The following is a 22072-nucleotide window of genomic DNA, read 5'->3' on the forward strand; positions in this document are numbered from 1 at the left end:
TCCGCGGCCCCCCGCCCCCTCAGGTTTCCTCGCGGGACCATAGAGGGGAGAAGGCTAGAGTGTCCACTTGTGGGCTCGGCCGGGGGTCTCAGCCATGGCGCTGCTCGGCCGGCTCGGGGCCCTCCTGCAGCGGGCGGTGGAGACGGTCAGCACGGGGCGGGGGTGGAGCTGGAGCTGGAACCCTCGCGGGCCGAGCCGGCGCTGCCGCGCTCTCCCCGACAGTGGCGTAGCTGGAGGGCGGCGGTGCACCCAGGCTGGCGGGGTGTAGGCGTGCGGCTCTGTTTTGCCCCCCCGCCGGGAATGGCTCCGAAGGGAGGGGCCGTTCGCCCACCCCCTGCCAGCTTGAGTGCTCCGCCCCCTCCAGCTACGCCACCGCTCCCCACGGGTGGGTGGGACGGGTAGGGGCGCCGGCGGCGAGGCTGACCCTTCTCCTCTCCCCGCAGGAGGAGCCCAGCCTGGACCTCCTGACCGCCTTCACGGAGCACTGGACGGGCCTCACCCACTACTACCTGGAGGCCACAGGTAGGCCCCCCCTCGTCTTCCTTCCCTGAAGGACGGGCAGGCTGAGCAGGAGCAGCAGCAGCAGCAGCGACGATCCCCCACGTGGAGGCCAGGTTGTGCGGTGCGTGGGGAGGCAGGTGATGCAGAGCCTCCCCACCAGAGCCCTTGAAGGGGCCGCCGCCGTGGGAGGCACCCAGGCACCCACCGACCCAGACCCCACAAAGCGTGTGGGTGGTGGGTGCTTGCGCACCTCACAGTATGGTGGCTGGGGAAGCACTGTCTCACCTGCCTCCTCACCAACCGCACGTCCTTGTTGGAAACAGGCCAGTGCAGGTGGAGGTGAAGCTGGACAGGCAGCAAAATGGGTTGGGGGGGGTTACAGGGGACACAAAGGGCGCCACCTTCTCCCAGCAGAACCAGTCTAACTGCAGAACCTGGGAGCTTGTCTAGTCCAACCCCAATGACCCAGCCTCTTGCTGGAGAGCTCCAGCAGAGTCCTCTGCCACAGTGGGCACAGTATCATAGCAAGGATGTGATGGGCAGGGTGCCGGGGGGGGGGCAGTGCACCTTGGGTGTCAGGTACACCTGGGCTGTCAAATGTGCCACTGAACAGCTGGTAGACCTCCTCTCTCCCATGGATCTGGAGGTGGAGGCCAGCTCTAACCTTCACTTTGAGATCCCCTTGAGATCTTGAAATCTTGCCTCCACCTTGAGATCCCTTGATTGGTGGAGGTCAGGTCAGCCAGCTGCTTAAAGCCAGGGGTAGACCTGGCCTCCACTGGGGATCTTGAGGCAGAGGCCAGATCTACCCTTCACTTAGAGCAGCCCATCCCAGTTGTCCAGTACTCCAGCTATGTCATCGACGAGGCCAGTCATTTTCAGTTTTTTTCAACTCATGGCAAACTGACAAGGCACTAAAATTGTCAAGGCACACTATGAGTTTTGTGACAATTGACAAGGCACACCACACTGCCAATTGAGTGCATACATCTCCATTGGCCCTACTAATAAATGACCCTTCCCCAAACCCCCACGGCACACTTGCAGACCAGTCACAGCACACCAGTGTGCCACAGCACACTGGTTGAAAATAGCTGGACTAGGCAGTTTGTGGAATTCATTGCCACAAAACATGGGGATGGCTGCTACCTTGGATGGCTTGAAAAGGGAATTGGACAAAGTCATGGAGGGCCAGAAGCCTCTCAGTGGTTACTACCTGTGTGCTACCTCCAGGTTCAACAGCAGTTGAGAAAGCGTCATTCCCTGTCCAGTAGTATAAAAATGGCACCAGAGGAATAATTAGCCTTTGTTAAGGGGGTTTGCATATTTATCTGTTCCTGTTGTTAAGTTTTTATAAGCCAGCTTTCCTCCCCAACTATTGCTTTTAGGTTGTTTGTGTAAAAATTACCGTAGAACATCTTTCTTAAACCAGCATTAACCAGGAAATGAGGAGAAACCCTACAGGGCTGACAAAATAGGTAGAAGCTGCTCTAGGTCATTGTACCCGTTGAAAAATGGTGGTTGTGTTCTGAACTATAGTCATTTCCCTGTGGCTTTAAAGAGCAAGTCGATGTGGAACCTGTTACGGCTGTCTAACGGGTGTGATGGTGGCCAAGACAGCCTCTCCCAAGAGAGAGCACAGCTGTCAGGCAGGCCAGTCAGAGTTAGTGAGAGAGCCTTTGGCCACAAAAGCCATAAAATACATGGGCAAGTGGTTGGGGCTGTTCTTGCTAGTGCCATCCAAGTTTCCATTCAGCTGCAAAAGGCCCTTAGTGATGGCCTGGTTTAGATATAGAGCAAGTCATAATTTATTGTTGTGTGTACAAGTATTAGACTCACATGCCTGCCCCCCTTTCTTGGTATTATATCACAGTTAGATATCATAATATCAATATTAGGATGAAAATATCACTGCGGGCTACAAGTCATGATGGTATATACATCATCTTGGTTTTGGAGGTAGGCTATCTCTGCACGCCAGTTGCACGGGAGTGGCAACAGGATACAGTTGTTGTCTGTCTTGTGTGCTCTCTGAGGCATCTGGTGGGCCACTGTGACGTGCAGGAAGCTGTTCGAGATGGGCTTTGGGGCTGATCAGCAGGGCTCATATTATTATAAATTGTAATACCAATCCTGGCTTGATAGGTTGGTTTCTTAACTAACCATGGTTTGCACAACTCAAAGTTCTTGTGTTTGAATAAAACAGAATGCTGTGATCTGTGACAAGCTGCAAGCAGAAGCTTTTTCTTTTACACCAAGAAGGGGGAAGGAGGGAAGGTGAAGGAGAGCCTGTGAGCTTACTAACAGCCCAATCCTATCCACACTTTCCTGGGAGTAAGCCCCATTGACTAATGGGACTTACTTCTGAGTAGACATGCATAGGATTGGGCTCAAAATCATGTTCACCTCACACTGAGCTCTGCCTTAACACTATATTGGAACTGGGCCAGCATTCTGGAGGCATTGATGCTGGATCTGATGCAGTTAAATGACCTTCTTTTTGATAATGCTTGGGTCAAAGGAGAGAGTGGGATCCCCTATTCAGTAAAAGGTGAAATAGATATCTGTGACTGGCTTTTGTCCTCCCCAGATGAAAACAAGTCAGTGAAAAAGACGGACATCCCCTGGCGCTTGAAACAGATGCTGGACATCCTGGTGTACGAGGAAAAGCAGCAGGCAACTGGGGAGACAGGGCCCTGCTTAGAGTACCTCCTTCAGCACAAGGTCCTGGAGACCCTCAGCACCCTGGGGAAAGCAGAGGTACCACCACCACCTCTTTGTGACCGAGTCCTCTGGTCCAAGTCCTCCTTCGGTCCAAGCAATGTCCGCTTCCTGGTCTCTCAAGCAGCAAAAACACATTTCACTGAAATGTATGAACTGCTGGAACTGTTTATTATTATTGAGAATATTTGTGTGCTGATTTTCAACAAAATTGCTTGCATTCAGTTCAGTTGCTTACTTTGAAATCCTCTGACTATTTACTCAGGATTAAGTTCCACTGAGTCTAATGAGATTTGTAGCACAATCCTAGACCTGTCTACTCAGAAGTATGTGCCATTATATTCAATGAGACTTATTCCCAGGAAAGTGTATAGGATTACTCCCTAGCCAGTGTATCTAGGATCATGACTGTAAATGCATTGTGTTCTTAAGATTGCAGATATTATCTACACAAAGCACTTAACAGCAGTCCTGCTAAGAGATAGATCAGTATTATTACCCCTGGGGCAGAAAGGATGAGAGACATGACCTTTCCAAAGGCTTCTACCTGTTTGTTGGCTAAACTGACAGTTAAGGCAGAGATTTCCAATGACTCTTGCCTGAATCAGCTGCTCCACTGTGCTGGCTCTTTTTTAAAGAGGAGCCCTTTTAATTTCTTGCCCTTTCTTGTTCTGTCTTATATATCATCCAATTCGTTTCCTGCATAGGGGTCACTGATGCCACACCAAGATGGCCCTTAATTTGTTCCTGTTCTTGGTACATGGTTGTTGTGCTTCCCAAAGAGGCACCATGCTGCAGCAGAACTGTCAGGGTTACCTTTTATGACCTTTGTCATAAACATCCAAGAAGGTCCAAAAGTCAGGCAACGCAAAGCAAACTGCCTTTGGGTGTTGGGACTTGACAGTGAGTCCTGTTGAAATCGTTTGGACTCATTTCTGGGTAAACAGAGTTTATTTCTAAGTGGTGTGTCAGTAGGGGAGGTGGTGTCTGGCTTTGACCCACCGTGCACTTACTCTTGCTCTGAGCCTTCCTTGTGCAAGACTCAGCTCCTTGCGTCCTAGTCTCTCCATGTGGTGCAGTTAAAGGGGGCCACATGTGCTGAGCCCTGACCAGGGGGCCTGGTGTCAGCATCCAGGCACTCTCACACAGATGAGAAATCTGCAGACTTTCGTTCTTTATGCTTTTAGCACACCAAGGAAAGTGTTTATTTTGTTCCAGCTAGTGTGTGTTGGGGAGGGGCAAGGCTGAACTGTGCTAGAGCGAAGTTTGCTTCTGATATTCTGGGTTTGGGGGATGTTTTACAACTTCAAGATTTTGAATTTATTGCCAACTCTAACTCAAATTTTGTATGTTGTTGTTGTCAGTTTCCCCGAGGATACCAAGAAATCACATGGCAGGATTTAAGTGATGTGGAGTGAGACCGTTTGGGGAACTCCTTCTTATGCTACTACCCTTGTCTCTCTTTTGGCCCACAGTATCCACCTGGGATGAGATCTCAGGTGCTCCTCTTCTTCAGTCGCCTGCTGGGACAAATGCACTGCCCTCTGTTGCACTACCTGAATGTCCATAGACCGGTGCAGGTAAGTACCACTGGGTTTGCCTGGTGCAAAAGAAGGCAGAGCCCAGCCACTGTGCTCAGCAGGCCAGGAGGGAGCCGTGAAGGTGGGCCACACTTGCCCTTCACCCACTTGCTTCCCCAGGTCAGTGAGGGGAGGCAAGCAAGAAGATGGTGCCAGTGAACCAAAGCTGGACTTGTCACCCAAAGGCCTGCAGGCCTGGTGCTTTTGTGCTCAGGTACCGTCCTGAGCAAAGGCAGTGTGCCTGGCATGCACCCAGCACTGCGCACATGCACACACTCTTTTTAAGCAACAACGCTGTACTAAAGAAGCAACATTCTGCACTGTACTGTCCGGCCTTCAGAGGACTGCAAGGGGGCCCCTTAGGTGTTCCCTGCCTGGGAGCCTCGACTGATCTCATGCCCTTCCACAGAAACTCCTCCAGCTTGGGAGTGATGCGCTGGCCCCGGAGCCTGAGAAAGAGGCCTTGCAGCTGGTGGCTGTTCTGTGTGCCAAGATCAGGCAGGACCCTGCCCTGCTGCCCCACATTCTGGAGGTGAGGAATTGCTGGAGCTGCCCTTTCTCAGTGTGGCCTGGGGGCTGCTAACCAGAACTGCTAACCAGAACTGCTGAGGGAGGTGGAGAAGAATTTGAGGAATGTGGAGCCACTTCACTTCCTCTCTTTGTCCTGCTGCCAATGGGTTCAGGCTGCTGCTTGCAGAAACGTCCGCATTGGCCAGTAGAGTGGAGAGGAAGGACCACCACCTTCTCCCCAGCCAGTGGGGTGGAGCTGTCCCAGTGGCTCCTCCTTGACTAAGTAGGCCTGGTTGCTGATGCCAGGCTTCAGGGCACCTGCCTCGAGAAGAACCAAGCAAGTTACTTCCCAAGTTATAGCCCAGTCTGGCAGGAGTTCTGGCTGCCTTGAACTCCTTCCCTGGCACAGCAGACTTGCCTTGTCATTGGCGCCTGCCCACTTCTTGATTGGGAAGGGGGTGTGAGGATGGCTGCCAGCGCCCCATCTTATTTATATTGGCACCCTGCTGCATGGAAGTGCCTTTGAGCTGCAGGGGGTGGGGAGGGGAGCAGTCTTTGTTTTCTCTGGGGTTTCCTGACTCTTCCTTCCCATCTCCATCCCTGGTCCTCTGGGCACAGGGAACGACTAACTGCTCCCACAGCACACATCAAAGTGCCCACACCAGCATTGCCAGGCTGTTGTTTGGTCACCCCAAGATCACTGCAGCTGTGCTGGGTGGTGCCTGTTTGTCTGAAGGGGTTTGGTGAGGCTTGTGTTCTGCATTCGGTGCCCCTGTGAAAACTGAGCTGCTGCAAGACAGACCCCGCTGGACAGTGGGACTCTGCTGGAGTGTCTGGCACAGCTCCATCATGCTCTGAGCTGACATGGTCTGAGCACCCTTCTTCTCTTGACCTCCTTTCCAGGGCAAGTACATGGCAGGTGGGCAGAGCATGGAGCAGTTTTCCCATCCTAGGGGAGTGGCAGCAGAGCCCTCTACCCCCGATGGACCCTTGCAAACGCCAGTGAAGCAGGGTAGCCCAGGGGAGTCTGCCTGTGGGGCCTCTGGGGTAGAACCGACTTCCACAGCAGTGAACCTGGTGACCTCACTGATGAATCTGTGCAAGAGCAAGGTATGACCAAGCTGCTGCTGCCGCTGCCTGCAGCACTGGGAGAGCTCCTGCTCATCCCCTTCCCTCTCCCAGCTTCCTCATCACCAGTATTGGGAAGCAGCCGCAGAGGTGTGTCTTTCTCCCCTTGCAGAAAAGGAGGGTTGCCCTGAAAGCTCAAGAGAACCTGCTGCTGCTTGCTGCAGTCGACCACCAAGTGGCTGCTATGGCTCTGACCCGCAGCAGTGCACTGGCCCCCCTGCTGGCCAGCCACCTCTGTGCCCTCTTCCACACCATCCCTCCCACTGTGAGCCCTGTCGACATGGCTGCGCTGCCAACCATCGGCTGGAGGTAGGGAGCCCAGAGCTGTGGGATGCTCTGGGCAAGGCCCATGGGGGGAAACCAAGTGTGTTCTGCAAGCAGCCACAGGCAGGGAAGGTGGCCCAGCACTGCATGCCTGGTCCTGAGGCTCGAGCGGAATGATCAGGTGGACCAAGGAGCCCTTGGCTTGGCTGGCAAGGAGCTCTCCACAAGCTGTGAGCAATGGGGGAAGGCCCTTTGCTTAACAAGCAGAAGGTCCCAGATTCAGAACGTGAGACCTCCAGATACCAGGATCTCAGGTAGTGGGGAAGACCTCCACCTGAAGCCTTGGAAGGTTCCTATAGGTAATCCTAGGATAGTCTCAGGGTGGTGCCCCCATATTTTCCTAGGCAAAACGTTCCAGGACGATCCTGAGATCAAGAGTGGAGGCTGGGTTTGGATCCTCGCCTGAATGGGCTTTGTGCTCTCAGAGCAAGGAGGCTCCAGTGCTCCGTAGTCTATGTGGAACTGGGGGAGTCTCATGCCCTTGGATCTCCTTGCAGGCTTCAAGGCAGTTCCACTGAGGAGAGCCCCTTTCCAGGACAAGAGGAGCTGGAAGCGTTCTTTGCCTGGCTGGACCTGTGTGATCACCTCGTCAAAGAGGCCACCCCGGTAAGAAGGGCTTTCTGGCACCAGGGCCATCAGGAGCCATTTATACACAGCAGCAAAGCCTCCTTGTGGGCGTAAAGGGAAATCCCTGCTGCCACTGTGCAAAGATCAGGAAAGTTGCATGCCAGCTCAGCACGTGATGGCAGGCAAGAAATCCTGACTGCGGAAACCCTGACTGTTTGGCTCCTGCTTTGCTGAAGATCCTCAGGGAGGTTCCACTCAGATGTACAAGTTGTCTGTTGTCTTGTTGCACACCAGTGCAGCCATTTTCCCTTCCAACCTGGCACAATGTCACACTTTAAAAAGGGTGCTGCGACCTTCCCTATATACGTGTGAGTCGGTGGCCTGCTCCCCATCCGAGGTCTGTTGCTGCCTGAGCTGGAGAGGGCCCTGGGGGGCCCCGGCCGTGACCTGAAGGAGGACAGAAAGAGCTGGTGAGTAAAAGGCTTGTATCTCACTATGGCTTTGCACTTGCCAGGTTGTTGCCAGCGCTGTGAGTGAAGCCGTGGCTCAGAGACTCTTCCGGGGAAGCCTGGAGCCCCAGCTCCTGCAGATGTGAGTCTGGGCTCCTAGGGGACAGGGTGGGCAGGGAGCAGCACCTGAACTCTGGCTGGGGAGAGCTGAGGCTCACCTGAAGTCGACAGCAAGGCGGCTTCCCTCATTCAGCCTGACCCCCCCCCCCCCACAGGTCAGAGCATGGCATCCTCTTCTCGACGGCTGTCCTGACTGGCCTGGTGAAGCAGATCCGCGCTCCTGTCCTCCTCCAAGAATTGGTGGCATTTGTGCTGGGTGCTGACAGGGAGCCAGAGGACACAGGCCAGCTCTGCCACCAGCACCACCCCCTGCGCTCTCAGCTGATAGAGCGCTGCAACCATCTGTCTGACGAGGTGAGCCAGGATCCTGCCAAGGAAGGAATTGCGAGCCTGGTTCCCCCTCCCCCAGCCCGCTGGGGTCTTCAGTCTTCCCCCAGAAGTTCAGCTCCCAAGAAATGTACAGTAAACTCAAAGACTGTCCTTTGAGAAGCCCTGGATGCTGGCCGGTTTTGTTGAGAGTTCTGCACATCTTCTGAGGCACTTTGCTCTTTGCATTGTTCCCAGGATGCAGAGCTAATTCAGAATACTTGCTAGAGCTGTGCCTTGATGGGAAACCCCACAGCTGACCCCCAGTTGCTCTCCGGCAATTTGATCCAGGCTGGTTTTGCCAGAGCTGCGTGGAAGTTGGGCAATTCTCCATCTGCAGAAGGTCACCAGCCTTGGGCAGCAGCACTCCTGGGGCTAGTGATGCACCTCAGCTGTGGGGCTGGATCTTCCAGACCCGGTACCCCAATCAGGGCAAAAAGACAACCAGTAACCCCCATGGCTGCCTAACCCTGGCAAGAGCTGAGAGGCATGGGGATGTACTAAGCTCGCTTTGTGGTGAGACTTTGTAGCCTGCCTGGGCTGCAGAGGAACAGCTGGGAGTGGTTTGCTTTGAGAGCTGCCATCTGGGGAAGGAGGTTTCAGAGCCCAACTGGCACTTTTGTGCTCCCTGTTAACCTGGCCTTGGTGGGTTTTTTGCTGAGTTTTATGCAATTTAATAGTTTTGCTAAATTATTATTATTAAAATGCTTTCCTGTTTTACATTTGTTAGCCGCTGTTTAGTGTGTCAGGGCTCTTGAAGCAATGGCTCAGTAACCTAACTGCTGCCTTCTGCTCCCCCGGTGTACTCCCCCATTCAGCTTTCTGTGTGCCCAGCTTTAAGTGCCTACTGGGAGGCCCCTCCCCTAATCTAGCCTCCCCCCTTCTCCCAGATCAGCACTGCCACCTTGAGGCTGTTTGAGGAGCTGCTCAAAGTTCCTGACCAGCACATCCTACAGAGCCTGGTGTTGTGCAACCTGGAGGAGCGGGGTTACATCCTCCGAGGCCTGTCTGGGCAGGAAGAGCATGGCAGCCGGGAGCAGGAGTCCTGCGAGGATGGCCTGTAAGTGGGCAGGGGAGTGATTGAGAGAGTGAGGCAGAATTGAGGTGGGGCTGCCTTCCTGAGCCTTGTCCGTGTTCCTGCAGAGACCTGGAGGAGGACCCTTACTTCATTGACGGGTTCCCACACGTGGGCTTTCAGGCCTCTGCATCGCCGGCTGCAGGTCCTTCTCCCAGGCGGCCTGTCCAGTTGGAAGGGAAGAAGGACGTGAAGGAGGTGGTCAGCAGGTAACTCTCCAGAGCAGAAACAGAAGCAGTGGGGGACGCCAGCTGCAACCCGAGCACAGCTTGGCCAGACTGTGTTGTCTGCAGCTCCAGCTGTGAAGGCTGGTCTGTGTGGCTATGAGCGGGGGGCTCATGGGCCAGCACCTATTGGAAGGCCTGGGGTTCAAAGGACCCAAAGCTGGCAGGGCAGCTCAAGTAAAGGAAATTTGCAGAAAACAGGACAGAAGAAAGCCCATCATGAGTGGGGTTTCCTTTCCAGTCCCTGGAATCTGGCTCTTGCAGCAGCATTGCACTGATGGCCAGTTGCCTGAGGTGTTCTTCATTAGGACATTTGGGGGTGGGGGGGTCACCTTCAACACGACAGCGGGAGGGAGGGCTTCAAAGTGACAGCGGGAGGGCTGTCACTGTGGCTGACATATCTTGAGGGGGTGAGGCAGGGCAGTCCTTTTGGCATCTGACCTGTTTTTTCCTCTCCATCCCAAGGGTGCCAAGTTTGCAGGCAGCGTGTTAGGGAGCAAGGTGTGTCCTCTGGCCACTGGCTAACAAGTTCCTTGAGTGGGCATTTGAATTTTGCATGTTCTGGTGACTCAGGGCATGAGCCCCAAGAGCTGACCTGTCTGGGATCCTGGCAGGGCCTCTGAGAGGAATTTTATCAGAGAGTACAATCTTTCTTTGGGTCCCTTTCCTTTCACCATTAGATTATAACGTCTATGAATCAACGATATATAAAACTACCGCAGATACTTGCCTATAAGTCGACCCACGAATAAGTCGAGGGCAGGTTTTGAGCCAACAATCATGGAATTTTCTATGACCCTTGGATAAGTCAGGGGTTAAACTTAGGGGGGTGTCTGACTATAGATTTTACCCAAGGCCAGATCCTGAAAAATAACCTACCACTGATTGTTACCTAAGAACTGTAGTCTTTAATTTATTAAAAATATAATAAAAGTTCATAAGATACATTTTTATTCTTTTTTAAATTCTGGTCTTCACCACCTTTTTGTAAACACTGTCAGAGTAAGTGCACTGTAAACAACATACCAGTAAAACAGTGGTCCCCAACCTAGCATTCATGTACACCCAGGGACACTCAACAGGACCTGTAGGGGTACTTGAAAAAGAATCGAATAATGGCAGAAAAAGGCAGGTCGTGTTCCAGAATGCTTTGCAGGGCCAGCAAGGCAAGAAGGAAGGTAGCTAGTTGACTGTGAAAGCCCCACCAATAGCTAGTATTTGGTCATCAATTCATGTATGCGCCAGTGATTGAAAACCAGCACAGTAAAAAAGCTGAAACATAATATGGAAAGTGATCAATCACCCAGAACTTCTCAGCACACTTCTGGTGCAAAACAGTGCAAAGGCAGAGTCTTCTGTTCTTCAAACAGATGGAAAGAGAAAACACTGTAATAAATACATGAAGTCTGGGTTTTCATATGGGGGAGATGAGGGCTTGTATTATTAATTGCAAACATTTTGCTAATAGGAAGGGTACAATTTATGGAAATGGGCTGCCAAGAGATATGCAAGTGAAAAAGGCTGAACCAGGAATCAAATCCACCTTTAAGGTGTCTGGTGTGTTAAGCCAGAAGCTCTACATACAACATACAACCCATAACACATAACTGGGAGTGTGCAATTCAATTCACAGCAGAGAGATGCAGCTGCATATATTTGCAGCCCTTTTTACTCAGAAGCAGACCCACTACTTTCCATGGGTGGTGTTCTTAAGTCATGGTGCACTGAATTGTAGCCTGAGAAGGGGGGTCCCATCCTGGTGTTTCAAAAAACAGACCTGCTTTGCAAGCATTTGCCAAGCAGAACCAGAACCAGAACCAGGCTGCAGCAGAAGGAAGGAGAATAAAAGGTTAACAAATGGCTTCTGAGGAGCTGCCTGCTGCTTGAGAAAGGAAACTGTTCAGAGTTGAAAGGCTCTGCCCTCTGACTGACCCAGAGATAAGGGGAAGTGAGAACTGGAGCTTGATTACTTGGCAGAAATTTCATGTATGAGTATCTACGGTATGTAGGCTTATACAGAGTATGAATGCTTGTCTTCACAACACGTGTGCAAACATTTTCTGAGATCCCAGGAAATTTCTAGCTCCTCTGCTTTGGCTCCCAGGTCCCCTTTTTGATCCTGGGCCCAAGTGCGATGTATCCCTAACACCCCCCTTTCATGGGCCCTGGATCTTGGAGTGAGGCTCCTCAGTGTCTGCCACAGCCAGCCACTGACCCTCTCTCTGCTCCTGCTGCTTCTTTCAGCTTCCTGTGCCTGGTTCCCAGTGAGGCCAAGACCTCTGCTTATCTGGAAGAGGCAGGATATGACACCTATGTCCATGATGCCAGTGGGCTGGTGAGTCGCTGGCTGCTTCCCTGGTGCTTTCCCATCTCCCCTTCTGAGATTCCCTGCCCTCTTCTTCTTGTGGTCCATGTTGAGCCTTCTAGATAAGTCTTTCTCAGACTGTGGTCAGGACCACGAGGTGGGTCACAAGCCAGTTGCAAGTGGGTCCCCATTCATTTCAAGATTTTATTTTTAATATATTAGACATGATGCTGCCATGGTATGTGACTGCATTTGGGGAAATGTTACAGATCTGTACTTTGAACAGGCTACTGTGTATATGCTTTTAACAATGATAGTCAATGGGACTTACTCCTGGGTAAATGTGGGTAGGATTACAGCCTAGGATTGTTAAAAATTTTCCTGCTTGATGATGTCACTTGCAGTCATGACATCACTTCCAGTGGGTCCTGACAGATTCTCATTCTAAAAAGTGGGTCCTGGTGCTAAAAGTGTGAGAACCCCACTGTTCTAGATCTTTCCTCAGCTCCACTGCTGTCCCGACACTTCTGCCCTGTGTGCTTCTCCCTCCCACCTGATCTGAGGCCATGGTGGAATGCCCTTCTTCCATCAGTTTCAGGAGTGCTGCACTATCGCATCCCACTGGAGCTGGCCCCAGGCTCCACGCTCCCTTGAGAGTTGCCCTGCAGGATCCAGCTTCTACGAGGGCCACTTCCTGAAGGTGCTGTTTGACCGACTGGGGCGGATCTTGGACCAGGTAGGATGGCGAAGCAATCAGGTACTTGCCTGGCCTGGAGGGAAAACATGGAGAGGATCCTGCCTTCCATATAATGAACGGGGGAGGGGGCAATGCTCAGAGTTTGGGAAGAAGCCATTTCTTCAACTCCCTCTGCACTGCAACTGAGGCCCAATGTTGGGTTTCTGGAAATGGTGTATGGCTGTAGTGCATGCAAACCTTGGGGCCCTAATGACAGGGAGGGGGAGGTGGGATATTGATATTATACATAATTATCGATATTATGCATAAACATGTGAGGAGTGTACCTGATGCTCTCGTGCTATTTGTACCCCTCCCCCCCAAGAATCATCAGTGTGGTCAGATGTCTTCCAGCTGGGGACTGAGCAGAGGAGAAGGGCAGAGTGGGGACAGTGACTTCCGTCTCCAGTTCCTCCTCCAGGGGCTGACGCTTGTGACTGCCTGGGATTGGGCAGTGGGTGCCAAGCTTACAGCTCTGCCCCGCTTCTTCCGTTGCAGCCCTACACGGTGAACCTGCAAGTGACATCAGTGCTGTCCCGCCTGGCCCTCTTTCCTCACCCCCACCTCCACGAGTACCTCCTGGACCCCTACCTGCCTCTGGCTCCAGGCTGCAGAACCCTCTTCTCAGTGCTTGTCAGGGTAATGTCCTGCCTTAACATGGAGATGTGGGGAGTGCTGGGGCTGCTGATGGGGGCAGTGCCTGCCGTGTGCCCTGGGGCAAGGCGCTCCCTTGTTTCTTCCCCACCAGCAGCTACTGAGACCTGATTCTCCCCCCCCCCACCTCCTCCTCCTCCTAGGTAATTGGAGACCTGATGCAGAGGACCCACCGGTTGCCAGACTTCGCTGCCCATCTGCTTCTGGTTCGGAAGTGGCTCATGGGGCTGCTTCCCGAAGCACAGGGGTAAGTTGAGGGGAGGCTGTGGCCAACTGGACAAAGTATGGGTTATATCCTGGCTGGTGCTGGCCTGCAGCCCATCACAAGGGGTGCCCCACTGCGCCCTGGTTCTGATTCCTTTCTGCCCAAGCCTTCACAGGGTGAGGCTTGGGGGCAGGGGGTCTGGCAGGGCCCACAGCTGAGTAGCTGTGCCTTGGAGTCTGGAGTGCAGCAACTTTTGGCATGGAGTTTCTTGGGATGGGGCTTGGCCCCACTCTTGGCAGTCCTCTTTCCCAGCTGTCTTGGGAGGAGCACCACTTGTATGTTTTGTGTAAACAGGTCGAAAAGTCTGTAGTGTAGTGAGATAGCGCCTGCTTTGCATGCGAAGGCTCCGGGTTCAACCCTCCACAACTCCAACTTGAGAGCATTGGGCAGGAGGTGATGGGAAAGGGCCCTCTCTCTGCTTGAAGGCCCTGGAGGTGTGCTGCTGGAACATGTAGCATTGCACTAGGGGTGGGCCACTGGTCTGGCTTGGTGGGAGGAGTCTCATATGGTCACAGCAAGGTAAGTACACCAATGATCCCTCCAGGCGCTGATTTTGGGGGGCTTTGGAATACAGCGCCATGAAAAATGCCTGTTTCCTGCAACTCTGGCCCTGTACAGATGGGGCAGAGCTTCCCGGTGCTGCTACCATCTAGTGAGGGCTGCTTGTAGCATCAGGGTGGAGGGGCTGAGCAGTGACCCAGGGCCTCTTCCGGTTCAAATCTGGCCTTTGCCATAACCTCACCAGTAGGCCTCCACTCTCCCCAAGACTGCACTGTGGCCATAATGTAGACCTGCCTGGCTGGTGTTTTTGGAATAACAGAGATGAAGTACAGGTAGAGAAGGGACTGAAGGTTGCCCAGGAGAGTAAGGCTGCCTTCCCATCTATTGGTTCTTTGCAGGATCAGCCATCGGACCCTCCTGGAAGGGGTGGTCGTGCTGGAGGAGTTCTGCAAGGAGCTGGCAGCCATCGTTTTTGTCAAGTCTGCATCAGAGGGCCCTGCCTGACATTGTCTCCAGGAGGGAGGGAGGCAGCTGTGCACAGCTGGACCTGAAGAGTGGAAGGGCAAGGAGCCCCACCACCCCTCTTTCAAGCTGCTGGGAGGACTTGTGCTTGTTGCTCTTAGCTAAGACACTTGCATCAGCCAGAGGCCTTTCACACCTGCGATCTTGCCCACTGGATCAGAACATGGCAGGGGCTGCATCTACCTCAGGGAGAGAGCGGGATCCACCCTCATGCACCTGGCAGGCTCTAAGATGGCTCAAGTACCATCTTTTAGCTTAGCGGAAATAGCAGAGGTGCCCTTGGTTCTGTGTGTTCAGAGGCCCAGGACTATCCCCCCTCCTGGGGCCCAAGTGCTTTGTCCAGAGCCCTCCATGATCCTGCTTTCCTTCCCCCAGCAGAAGCTGGGAGCGGCTCATCTGCCTAGCCAGAAGTTGCTTGATTCAACCCAGCAGCCTCTCTTTGGTTCTCCCCCCCCCCCCCCAGCATGTGGCAGGGTGCCTGCTTTGGTCGTCTCTGCAAGCTTGGCAGCTTCATTCCCCTCACACCCCACCTGCCAGCTCTGCTCTTGCCCTCTACGTGGCTGAGGCTAGTGCCTTGGAGTGTGTCCACACCTATTTGAGAGCCAAGGATAAAAAGGCCTGCTGGGCTGCCACTTCCTCCACTTAGGGGCAGCTAGGGGTCTGCATAGTTCAGTATGTAGCTTTCTTCTTTTGGACAGGCTTCATGGAGGGGAGGTTTTGAGGGAACTTTCTAGAGCCATGATTAGGCTCTGTGGATTGGGGAACCTCTTTGGTGGCCTCTCCTACCTGCTCACCCGGGCTCCTGAGGCTTTACTTCTGTGTTTCCTTTGTGTATGGTGCACGGGACCACCACTTCCTGCAAACAGTGAACAATGCCAAGACAAATGGCAGCTTCTGGCTATCTGCATAGAATGATTGGGGGCAGGGCGTGGGTTCTCTCTGGGGGTGGCTGAACATTACTGGCGTTCTGTTTCATGACTCCTCGGCCGTGGTCAATTGTTCCAGTCCACTAACTCTGGGAGAACCTTTGGAATTCTTTTTAATCTTGTACTTACGGATGGAGCCTCTTAGGGCTCACCCAGTTACCTGCAACACCAACCATTAAATCTCATCTCTAGACTCAGCTAGAATGCTCAGAGAAGATAACTGGGGGAGATGACAGGGCTGTAGCACACACACTGCCTTGCTGGGGCCAGTCACAGTATCCTATGTGTGATGTGCAATGTACTTCAGAAGGAATATAGGGCCTTCAAAAGGGAGCATCCTGCACTTGGCCTCCCTGCTGTTTACAATGCTGGTCCTGTGGGTGATGTGCTGCCAGTACCTGAAATAAACAGCAAACTTCTGAGAACAGTCCTGGAGCCATGGCCTGCCTCACTGCTGAATTGGTTGGAGGTATGGGAGACTGGCTGTGTGCGTCCTCTGTCCCCACTAACATGCAGGCAAATGCTGCAAATATGCAAGAAACTGGCCTTTTATTTTGGTACAAAGCAGAGTACGTTGGCTTGCTGGCTGCTGCAGCACGCAGCTATGAATCCAGGGGGCAGAGGCGGAAGTGGCTGCTTGCCAGAGGCCTGGGCCACAGAGCGCTGTGGTCACTTTCAACTATGGAGAGGCTCCACCTTGTGGAACACTGCACAAACCTTGCAGTGGTTATGATGGGAAAAGGGTTGGGTGGAGGTGCAGCTGCATTCTGAACTAGCCACATTCAGTTGCTCAGACACAGGGCTGCAGCTGTGCCCTGGGAGAAAAGGGTGGTGTCAGAGACATGGAGCTTGCAGGGCTCATCCCGTGGTGGGCTTCCAAATTCACTGGCAGAAACACACACACCCCCAATGGAGGAATGCCATGCACAAGCAGAAAGCCCAGCTGGCCTTGACAGTTCTTGAAGCTACTGCAGACTCTGAATGCCAGCCGGGGCCTCTCAAGAGGAACAGCCCAGGACCAAGGTGTGCTTGGCTGAAGGCAGCTTGGGACAGCCCAGGTTTGGGGGCTAGGGGGTTCCACTTCCTGTAGACTCTCACTATCCAGCCAGCCAGGCTCCCTGGCTGCCCCTTCCCAGAGAGCACTGCTCCCCATCTCAACCACTGCATCCAGAGGGAGTGGAGCTAGTGGATGGGGACGAAGGAAGATGTGCTGAGCTGCTGGAGCAACCCCCTCCTCAGGGCCTCTTCATCCACCTTCCACCAGGCAAAAGCTGTGCCCTTTAGCTCTGGGGGTGCCTGCCTGGGCGGCTGGCCTGTGTCCTCAATAGTCACGACTGTATTGAAGCAGATCCCGTCACTCCGTCCTGGCTCCTTGCCTTGGTGCTGCAGCCCCAGCAGGCCCCGGACACGGCTGGCCAGCTGGACCTGGGGCAGGCACTTCTGTAACAGCTGCCCCACTGACCACAGGAGCCTGTTGCCTGGCCCAGAGGGAGGCATGCTGCTCGCAGCAAGGGGCAGGTGCCGAGCGCCACTGGTGCCCAGGAGCAACCACAAAGTGTCCCCGCTGCCGCCTACAAATGCCACTAGGAGGCGGTGGCAGATGAAGGTGCTGGGCAGCTCAGCAGGCAGGACCGGTGGGTGAGCTGGTCTGGCTCGGTATTGGAGAGCAAGGTCCATGAGGGGTACGATGTCCCGGGCCCGCAACGGGAGGGCTGGCGACTCTCTATCCCACCACTGGGCCTGAAGGGATTCCGCATCTGCCTCCTGCAGAGTCTTCAGGGTGCCACCTAGAGAAGGAACAAGGGGTGTCAGGGGGAGGTGGAGGCAGCCCTGCCTTAGAAGGGGGTGCATGCACACACCCTGGAGCTAACAGGGCTGGCCCTAGGGGCTCAGAAAAAGGGGCCTGGAATGGGTTTCTGCAAGAACTTTGCAGTCTGTGCTTTAAGCCCACAATGGGAAGAGTAGAAGGTGCTCACTATTAAAACAAAAATGCTGCTCCTTTTCACCATGCCACCTCTTCCAGCCTGTGCCAGAAAAACCCCACTACTCTTGGGCACATTGAAGCAGCACAAATGGACCAGGACACTAAATCCACACACCCCTGACTCAAGAAGTGCCTGTCTGGGGCTGTGCTGGAGCCTCCAAGACAAAAGAAGAAAAAGGATGTTCTTCTGCCACCCAGAAATGGGAATCCAAGACATCTCCCTCCTAGGAAGAACCTTCAGGGTTCATGTGAAGAGGGTCCACCAAGTTCAGCATCCCTTTCCCCACAAAGGCAACTAGGGACATCCCTCCCCCATTGCTCGGACCCTGGTAACTGGTACTATGAGGTACACTTCCTCTGACCATGGAGGTTCTGCTACTGAATCATGACTAAGAATGTAAGAAAGGCTTTGCTGGATCAGACCAGAGGTCCAGGTAGTTCATTCTGCAAGGGCCAACAAGCTGCTGCTGTTGGGGAGTCCATGAGCAAAGGCTAAGGCATGGGCAGGGGCTGGAAGAGGCTAAGGCAAGTGTCCTCCCCTGCTGTTTATCCCTCAGTAACTGGTCTTCTGTGGCAGACTGTCTCTGAACAGGAAGGCTCCACATGGCCACCATGGATAACAGCCATTGTTAGACTTCACATCCTCACATTCTTCTGCTGGCAGTCGGTTACTTAGGGGAAAAACTCAACAAAAGCCCCGCCCCACCTGCTGAAGTGTGCCCAGGGGAACTAGCTCCCCCCCCCCCCCAGTTCTCAAGGAAAGTACCTGTTGCCTGAGCCAGGAAGGCAAAGCGGATCCAGGTGGGGCCTCTCTCCTCTACAGCCAGCAAGGTGAGGGGCTCACACTGCAGGCCGGTCTCCTCCTTCACCTCTCTCTTCATGGCCTCCACGATGGTCTCTTTGGGCTCCATCCGCCCTGCAGGTAAGTACCAGGTGCCGTAACACTCCTGCTTTGCCTCTTGCATCACCAGCACTTCGTTCTGGGGGAGAACAGCAGCTGTTGTGGTTATGGGAACAAGCAGTAGGACTCAGCCCCCCTCCGCTCCTGATCTGCCTTCCACCCCATCCAGGAGGCCGAGGGCACCCAGGATGGAGCAGCTCTGGGGCTGCTGGTGCCACCATGGAAGGGAAGAAGCAAACACGACAACTCCAAGTGAGAGCCTCTCCCCTGCTGAGGCTAAGAGAGAGGAACTGGCTGCTTTTGCCAGGGGAACAGCATCAGCAACTGACACTTGGTGCACGCTGCCTTGTAGCATGGAGGTTCCACTCCAAGGGGCCTCTCCATCATGAAGACACCCTGTCCTTTACAGGGGCCTGTGAGTCAGAAGGCTCTGTGAGTCAACAAGTGGGCCTCACTTGTCCAAGCTGTTTCTGGGAGGCCAATGAGCAGGGCAGAAAGAAAGCTCCTGCATTCTCCACTGAGTGGCTTCCTCCTGCTGCTTGGTCTTTCTCTCTCCCGCTTTCACTCCTGGACTGGCTCTCTTCCCCAAAACCACCATTTGCCTTGCGTGTCTGTTTCCAAACTGTGCGTCCCTTGAGGCAGGGACCCACCTGGCAGCCCCTCAGTGCTGGAAAGTGCCCTGGACCTGATTCTAATTCCCTATTCTAATTCCCCAGAAGGCTGGAGGCTCCAACTGTCAGTTGCTCACCATCGGCCAGAGAGTTACCGGGCTAGGGGAGGGACCCCTGCTGCCTCCTTGGAATAATAAGGAATGGCCTGAGAATGCTAAATGCTTCTGGAAGTGCTTCCTTGTGGCCATCTAGAGCAGGGGTTGGTTCCCACCCTTCCCATCCTTTTTTCACTGGTGTACCCCTTGGCAGCCCATTTCCACAAATTGTACTCCTCACACTGGCAAAACGTTGGCAATTAATATAGTTGCTGCTATTTCAAATTTCAACTCCTGGTCTGTATCTGATGATACAAGAATCTGATGACCCAGTTGGGGCTTCCTGCCTTGCCATCCCCACAAGGCTTCTAATGCACAGCTGCCCTTTCTGGCCCTTATTCAATACTCTTCTTAGAAGGTCCTGGCAAGAATCCCTGGGGCATATGCACCCCAGCTGCGAACACCTGACCCAGAGGCATGACCTTCAAGCAGGACAGGACTCTGCAAATGAGCCAGATGGCTCCTGAACTGATCAGGAATGTGTGAAGGGTGGGGAGGCAGGTGAGGCAGAGCCTCCCTAGGGGTGGTGGGTGGGGAGACAGCTGAGGCAGAGCCTCCCCACCGGAGTCCTTCAAAAAAGCACCACTGTGAGGACCATGAAATCCTAGGCAGGGATGTGTGGTGGGTGGGGAGGCAGGTGAGGCAGAGCCTCCGAGGGGGGGGTGAGTGGGGAGACGGGTGAGGCAGAGCCTCCCCCCCAGAGTCCTTCTAAAAGTGCTGCCGCCGTGTGGCGCCCAAGCACCCACAACCCGTGTGCAGAGCACGGAGATCGCGGAGCGCACACAGCGTGAGGGTTGGGGGCGCTTGGGCATCTTCCATGGAGGCGGTGCTTTTCGAAGGGCTCAGGCAGGGAGGCTCTGCCTCCCCTGCCTCCCCACCCCCCGCGCGTCCCTGGAACGGATCCCCTGGACCAGCCCTCCCCCAACCTGGTGCGCCGCCAACCTGGGGGTCCGGCCGCCCGGCCCCACGTCTCGGGGCAGGCAGCAAGTCCGGCCCGCGGGGGGAGGCGCGCGCCCGCCCCCCACACGCACCTTGTGGTTGAGCAGCAGCGCCAGCACCACGTAGCAGGTGTTCCTGCGCAGGCGGGCGGGCTCGGGGGGCTGCGGGGGCTCCAGGTCGAGCGTCCCGGGCACCGGCCAGCCCTCGCCGCGCAGCAGCGCCCGCAGCTCCTCCGTGGCCATCCCTGCGCGGCGGCCCCGGACCTCCCGGGGGCTACTCGGGCAGGGCGTTCTGCACGCGCTCAGAGGACGTCGTCCTCATCAGCCCCACTCTGCACATGCTCAGGAGCACCGCTGCCGCCGTCGGTTACACGACTCAAGGGCAGAGGCTGTCGCCGGGGGCGTGGCCAGCAGAGCACGTGATCCCCCACCGCCGCAGTCTCAGCGGCCCCCGGCTGCTTCCGAGCGGAGGCGGCCTTCCCATTGGCCGCCGGGAGCCCCGCCCGCGCTTCCCATTGGCCAGGCTTCGCCTTCTGGCTCCGCCCCTCCAGGGAACCCGCCGTGGGTGGGCCGCGGGGCGAGTGCGCAGTGCGGGAGGGTAGCGAGGGAGCCCGGCAGCCCGGCCTACCGGGGCTTTGCGCGCCCCTCCCCAGGCAGGCAGAGCTCTTGCTGGAGCCGCAGCCCGCGTGGTCCAGGAGGACCTAGAGCAGTAGGCACGTGGGTGGGGAGGCGGGTGAGGCAGAGCCTCCCCAGGGGCGGTGGGTGGGGAGGCAGGTGAGGCAGAACCTCCCCACCCGAGTCCTTCGGAAAGCGCCGCCGCCGTGGCAGGCACCCAAGCACACACCACCCTCACCTGCCTCCCCACCCACCGCACATGCCTGCATGTGCCCCCCCCCCAAGACGTGCCAGGACCTTTAAGGGGTGCTCGAAAAAAAGAACAGAATAGCAGGGAAAGGCAGGTCTGTCAACGTGCACTGCTTGGGTGCCTCCCACGGCAGCTGTGCTTTTCGAAGGCTGCCGACGTCCCTGTGCATAGCCAGGATCCTAGACATGGGGGGGGGGCACCTGTTTTTGCAGGGTGGGTAATTACCTGGTGTGCAAAATGAAAGAAGTCTGGAGAAACATCAAAGACCCATAATTGCCCCAAATTTAATGATAAAATATTGGGGGGCGGGGGTTTGAATGCACACTGCGCATTCAGTATCTGTAAAGCAATGTAACGATCTGCATTGAATAAATGCATCTCTGTATGCAATGTAAAATGTATTTGTCTACTCAGAGGTGCCCAAACTCTGCATCGGGGACCACTTGTGGCCACCCAATCCGGCTGGCGCGGAGCCTCCAGTCTCCAATGAGCCTCTGGCCCTCTGCAGACTTGCTGGAGCCCGTGCTGGCCTGACGCAACTGCTCTCAGTGTGAGGACAACTGTTCAACCTCTCACCTGAGCTGTGGGACAAGGGCTCCCTCCACTTGCTGTTTCACATCTGTGACGCAGCAGTGGCAGCGAAGGAAAGGCTGGCTATGCTTTGTGCAGGACCTTTTATAGGCCTTGAGCTGCAAGACAATTCATTCATATAAGTTCCATCTCTAATGTATTCATTGATACACATTTATTCAAATTTGAAATGTAAATTCTTTTTTTCCCCAGCCGCTGACACAGTGTCAGAGAGATGATGTGGCCGTCCTGGTAAAAAGTTTGGACACCCCTGGCCAACATGAAAGTAACATGCAACTTATCCTTTCATTTTGCCCACCAGCACAATATACTGCCTGGACTTGGAGCCCAGGTCTACCTGCTTGGGTAGACCTGGGCTTCTGATTGAACTTTTAGCCTCTGTGGTTATTTGCTGGGCGGGTAGACCTGGGCTCCCATTCCAGCCAATCTCCTTGGCACCTGCCTAGTGGGTGTTCCCCTTGCACCTGATTTTGTTCTCCATCCCACTGGGTGCTCTTTCCTGCTGGCAGGACAGTTTTGGGGGGCATGCACCCATGCCCCCCCTCCGAATCCA

The 22072-nt window shown here is 54.6% G+C and overlaps 2 protein-coding genes across 3 annotated transcripts; one reads left to right on the forward strand and one right to left on the reverse strand.

The window, feature by feature from the left end:
- Positions 1 to 59: 59 nt before the first annotated feature.
- Positions 60 to 15895, forward strand: FHIP2B (FHF complex subunit HOOK interacting protein 2B). Of its 2 annotated transcripts, XM_066639144.1 has the most exons (17): positions 60 to 145; positions 444 to 522; positions 3092 to 3261; positions 4698 to 4802; positions 5212 to 5334; positions 6216 to 6422; positions 6553 to 6749; positions 7262 to 7370; positions 7846 to 7922; positions 8056 to 8254; positions 9157 to 9326; positions 9410 to 9550; positions 11810 to 11900; positions 12463 to 12606; positions 13105 to 13245; positions 13404 to 13507; positions 14425 to 15895. In XM_066639144.1, the coding sequence occupies exons 1-17, from the start codon at positions 95 to 97 to the stop codon at positions 14528 to 14530; spliced, it is 2214 nt and encodes a 737-aa protein (XP_066495241.1). In that variant the 5' UTR covers positions 60 to 94; the 3' UTR covers positions 14531 to 15895. The 2 variants fall into 2 exon arrangements, with proteins under 2 accessions (XP_066495241.1, XP_066495242.1); XM_066639145.1 differs by lacking the exons at positions 60 to 145; positions 444 to 522; positions 3092 to 3261 and adding an exon at positions 3282 to 3371.
- Positions 15896 to 16006: 111 nt separating this feature from the next.
- Positions 16007 to 20480, reverse strand: NUDT18 (nudix hydrolase 18). The gene is made up of 3 exons (XM_066639147.1): positions 20157 to 20480; positions 18225 to 18438; positions 16007 to 17261 (listed from the first exon to the last, which is right to left on the reverse strand). Exons 1-3 carry the CDS (start codon positions 20304 to 20306, stop codon positions 16657 to 16659), a joined length of 969 nt encoding a protein of 322 aa, XP_066495244.1. The 5' UTR covers positions 20307 to 20480; the 3' UTR covers positions 16007 to 16656.
- Between the last annotated feature and the right edge of the window lie 1592 nt (positions 20481 to 22072).

The sequence above is a fragment of the Tiliqua scincoides genome, chromosome 11 (assembly GCF_035046505.1).
Source record: "Tiliqua scincoides isolate rTilSci1 chromosome 11, rTilSci1.hap2, whole genome shotgun sequence".
NCBI classification, from domain to species: Eukaryota; Metazoa; Chordata; class Lepidosauria; order Squamata; family Scincidae; genus Tiliqua; species Tiliqua scincoides.

Coding starts and splice junctions, on each gene's coding strand:
- FHIP2B (XM_066639144.1), top strand. CDS start 95: ATGGCGCTGCTCGGCCGGCTCGGGGCCCTCCTGCAGCGGGCGGTGGAG. Junction 5,335..6,215: donor TGCTGCCCCACATTCTGGAG/GTGAGGAATTGC, acceptor CCTCCTTTCCAG/GGCAAGTACATGGCAGGTGG. Junction 9,327..9,409: donor GAGTCCTGCGAGGATGGCCT/GTAAGTGGGCAG, acceptor GTGTTCCTGCAG/AGACCTGGAGGAGGACCCTT.
- NUDT18 (XM_066639147.1), bottom strand. CDS start 20,306: ATGGCCACGGAGGAGCTGCGGGCGCTGCTGCGCGGCGAGGGCTGGCCG. Junction 18,439..20,156: donor CGCTGCTGCTCAACCACAAG/GTGCGTGTGGGG, acceptor GTTCTCCCCCAG/AACGAAGTGCTGGTGATGCA. Junction 17,262..18,224: donor CTTCCTGGCTCAGGCAACAG/GTACTTTCCTTG, acceptor TTCCTTCTCTAG/GTGGCACCCTGAAGACTCTG.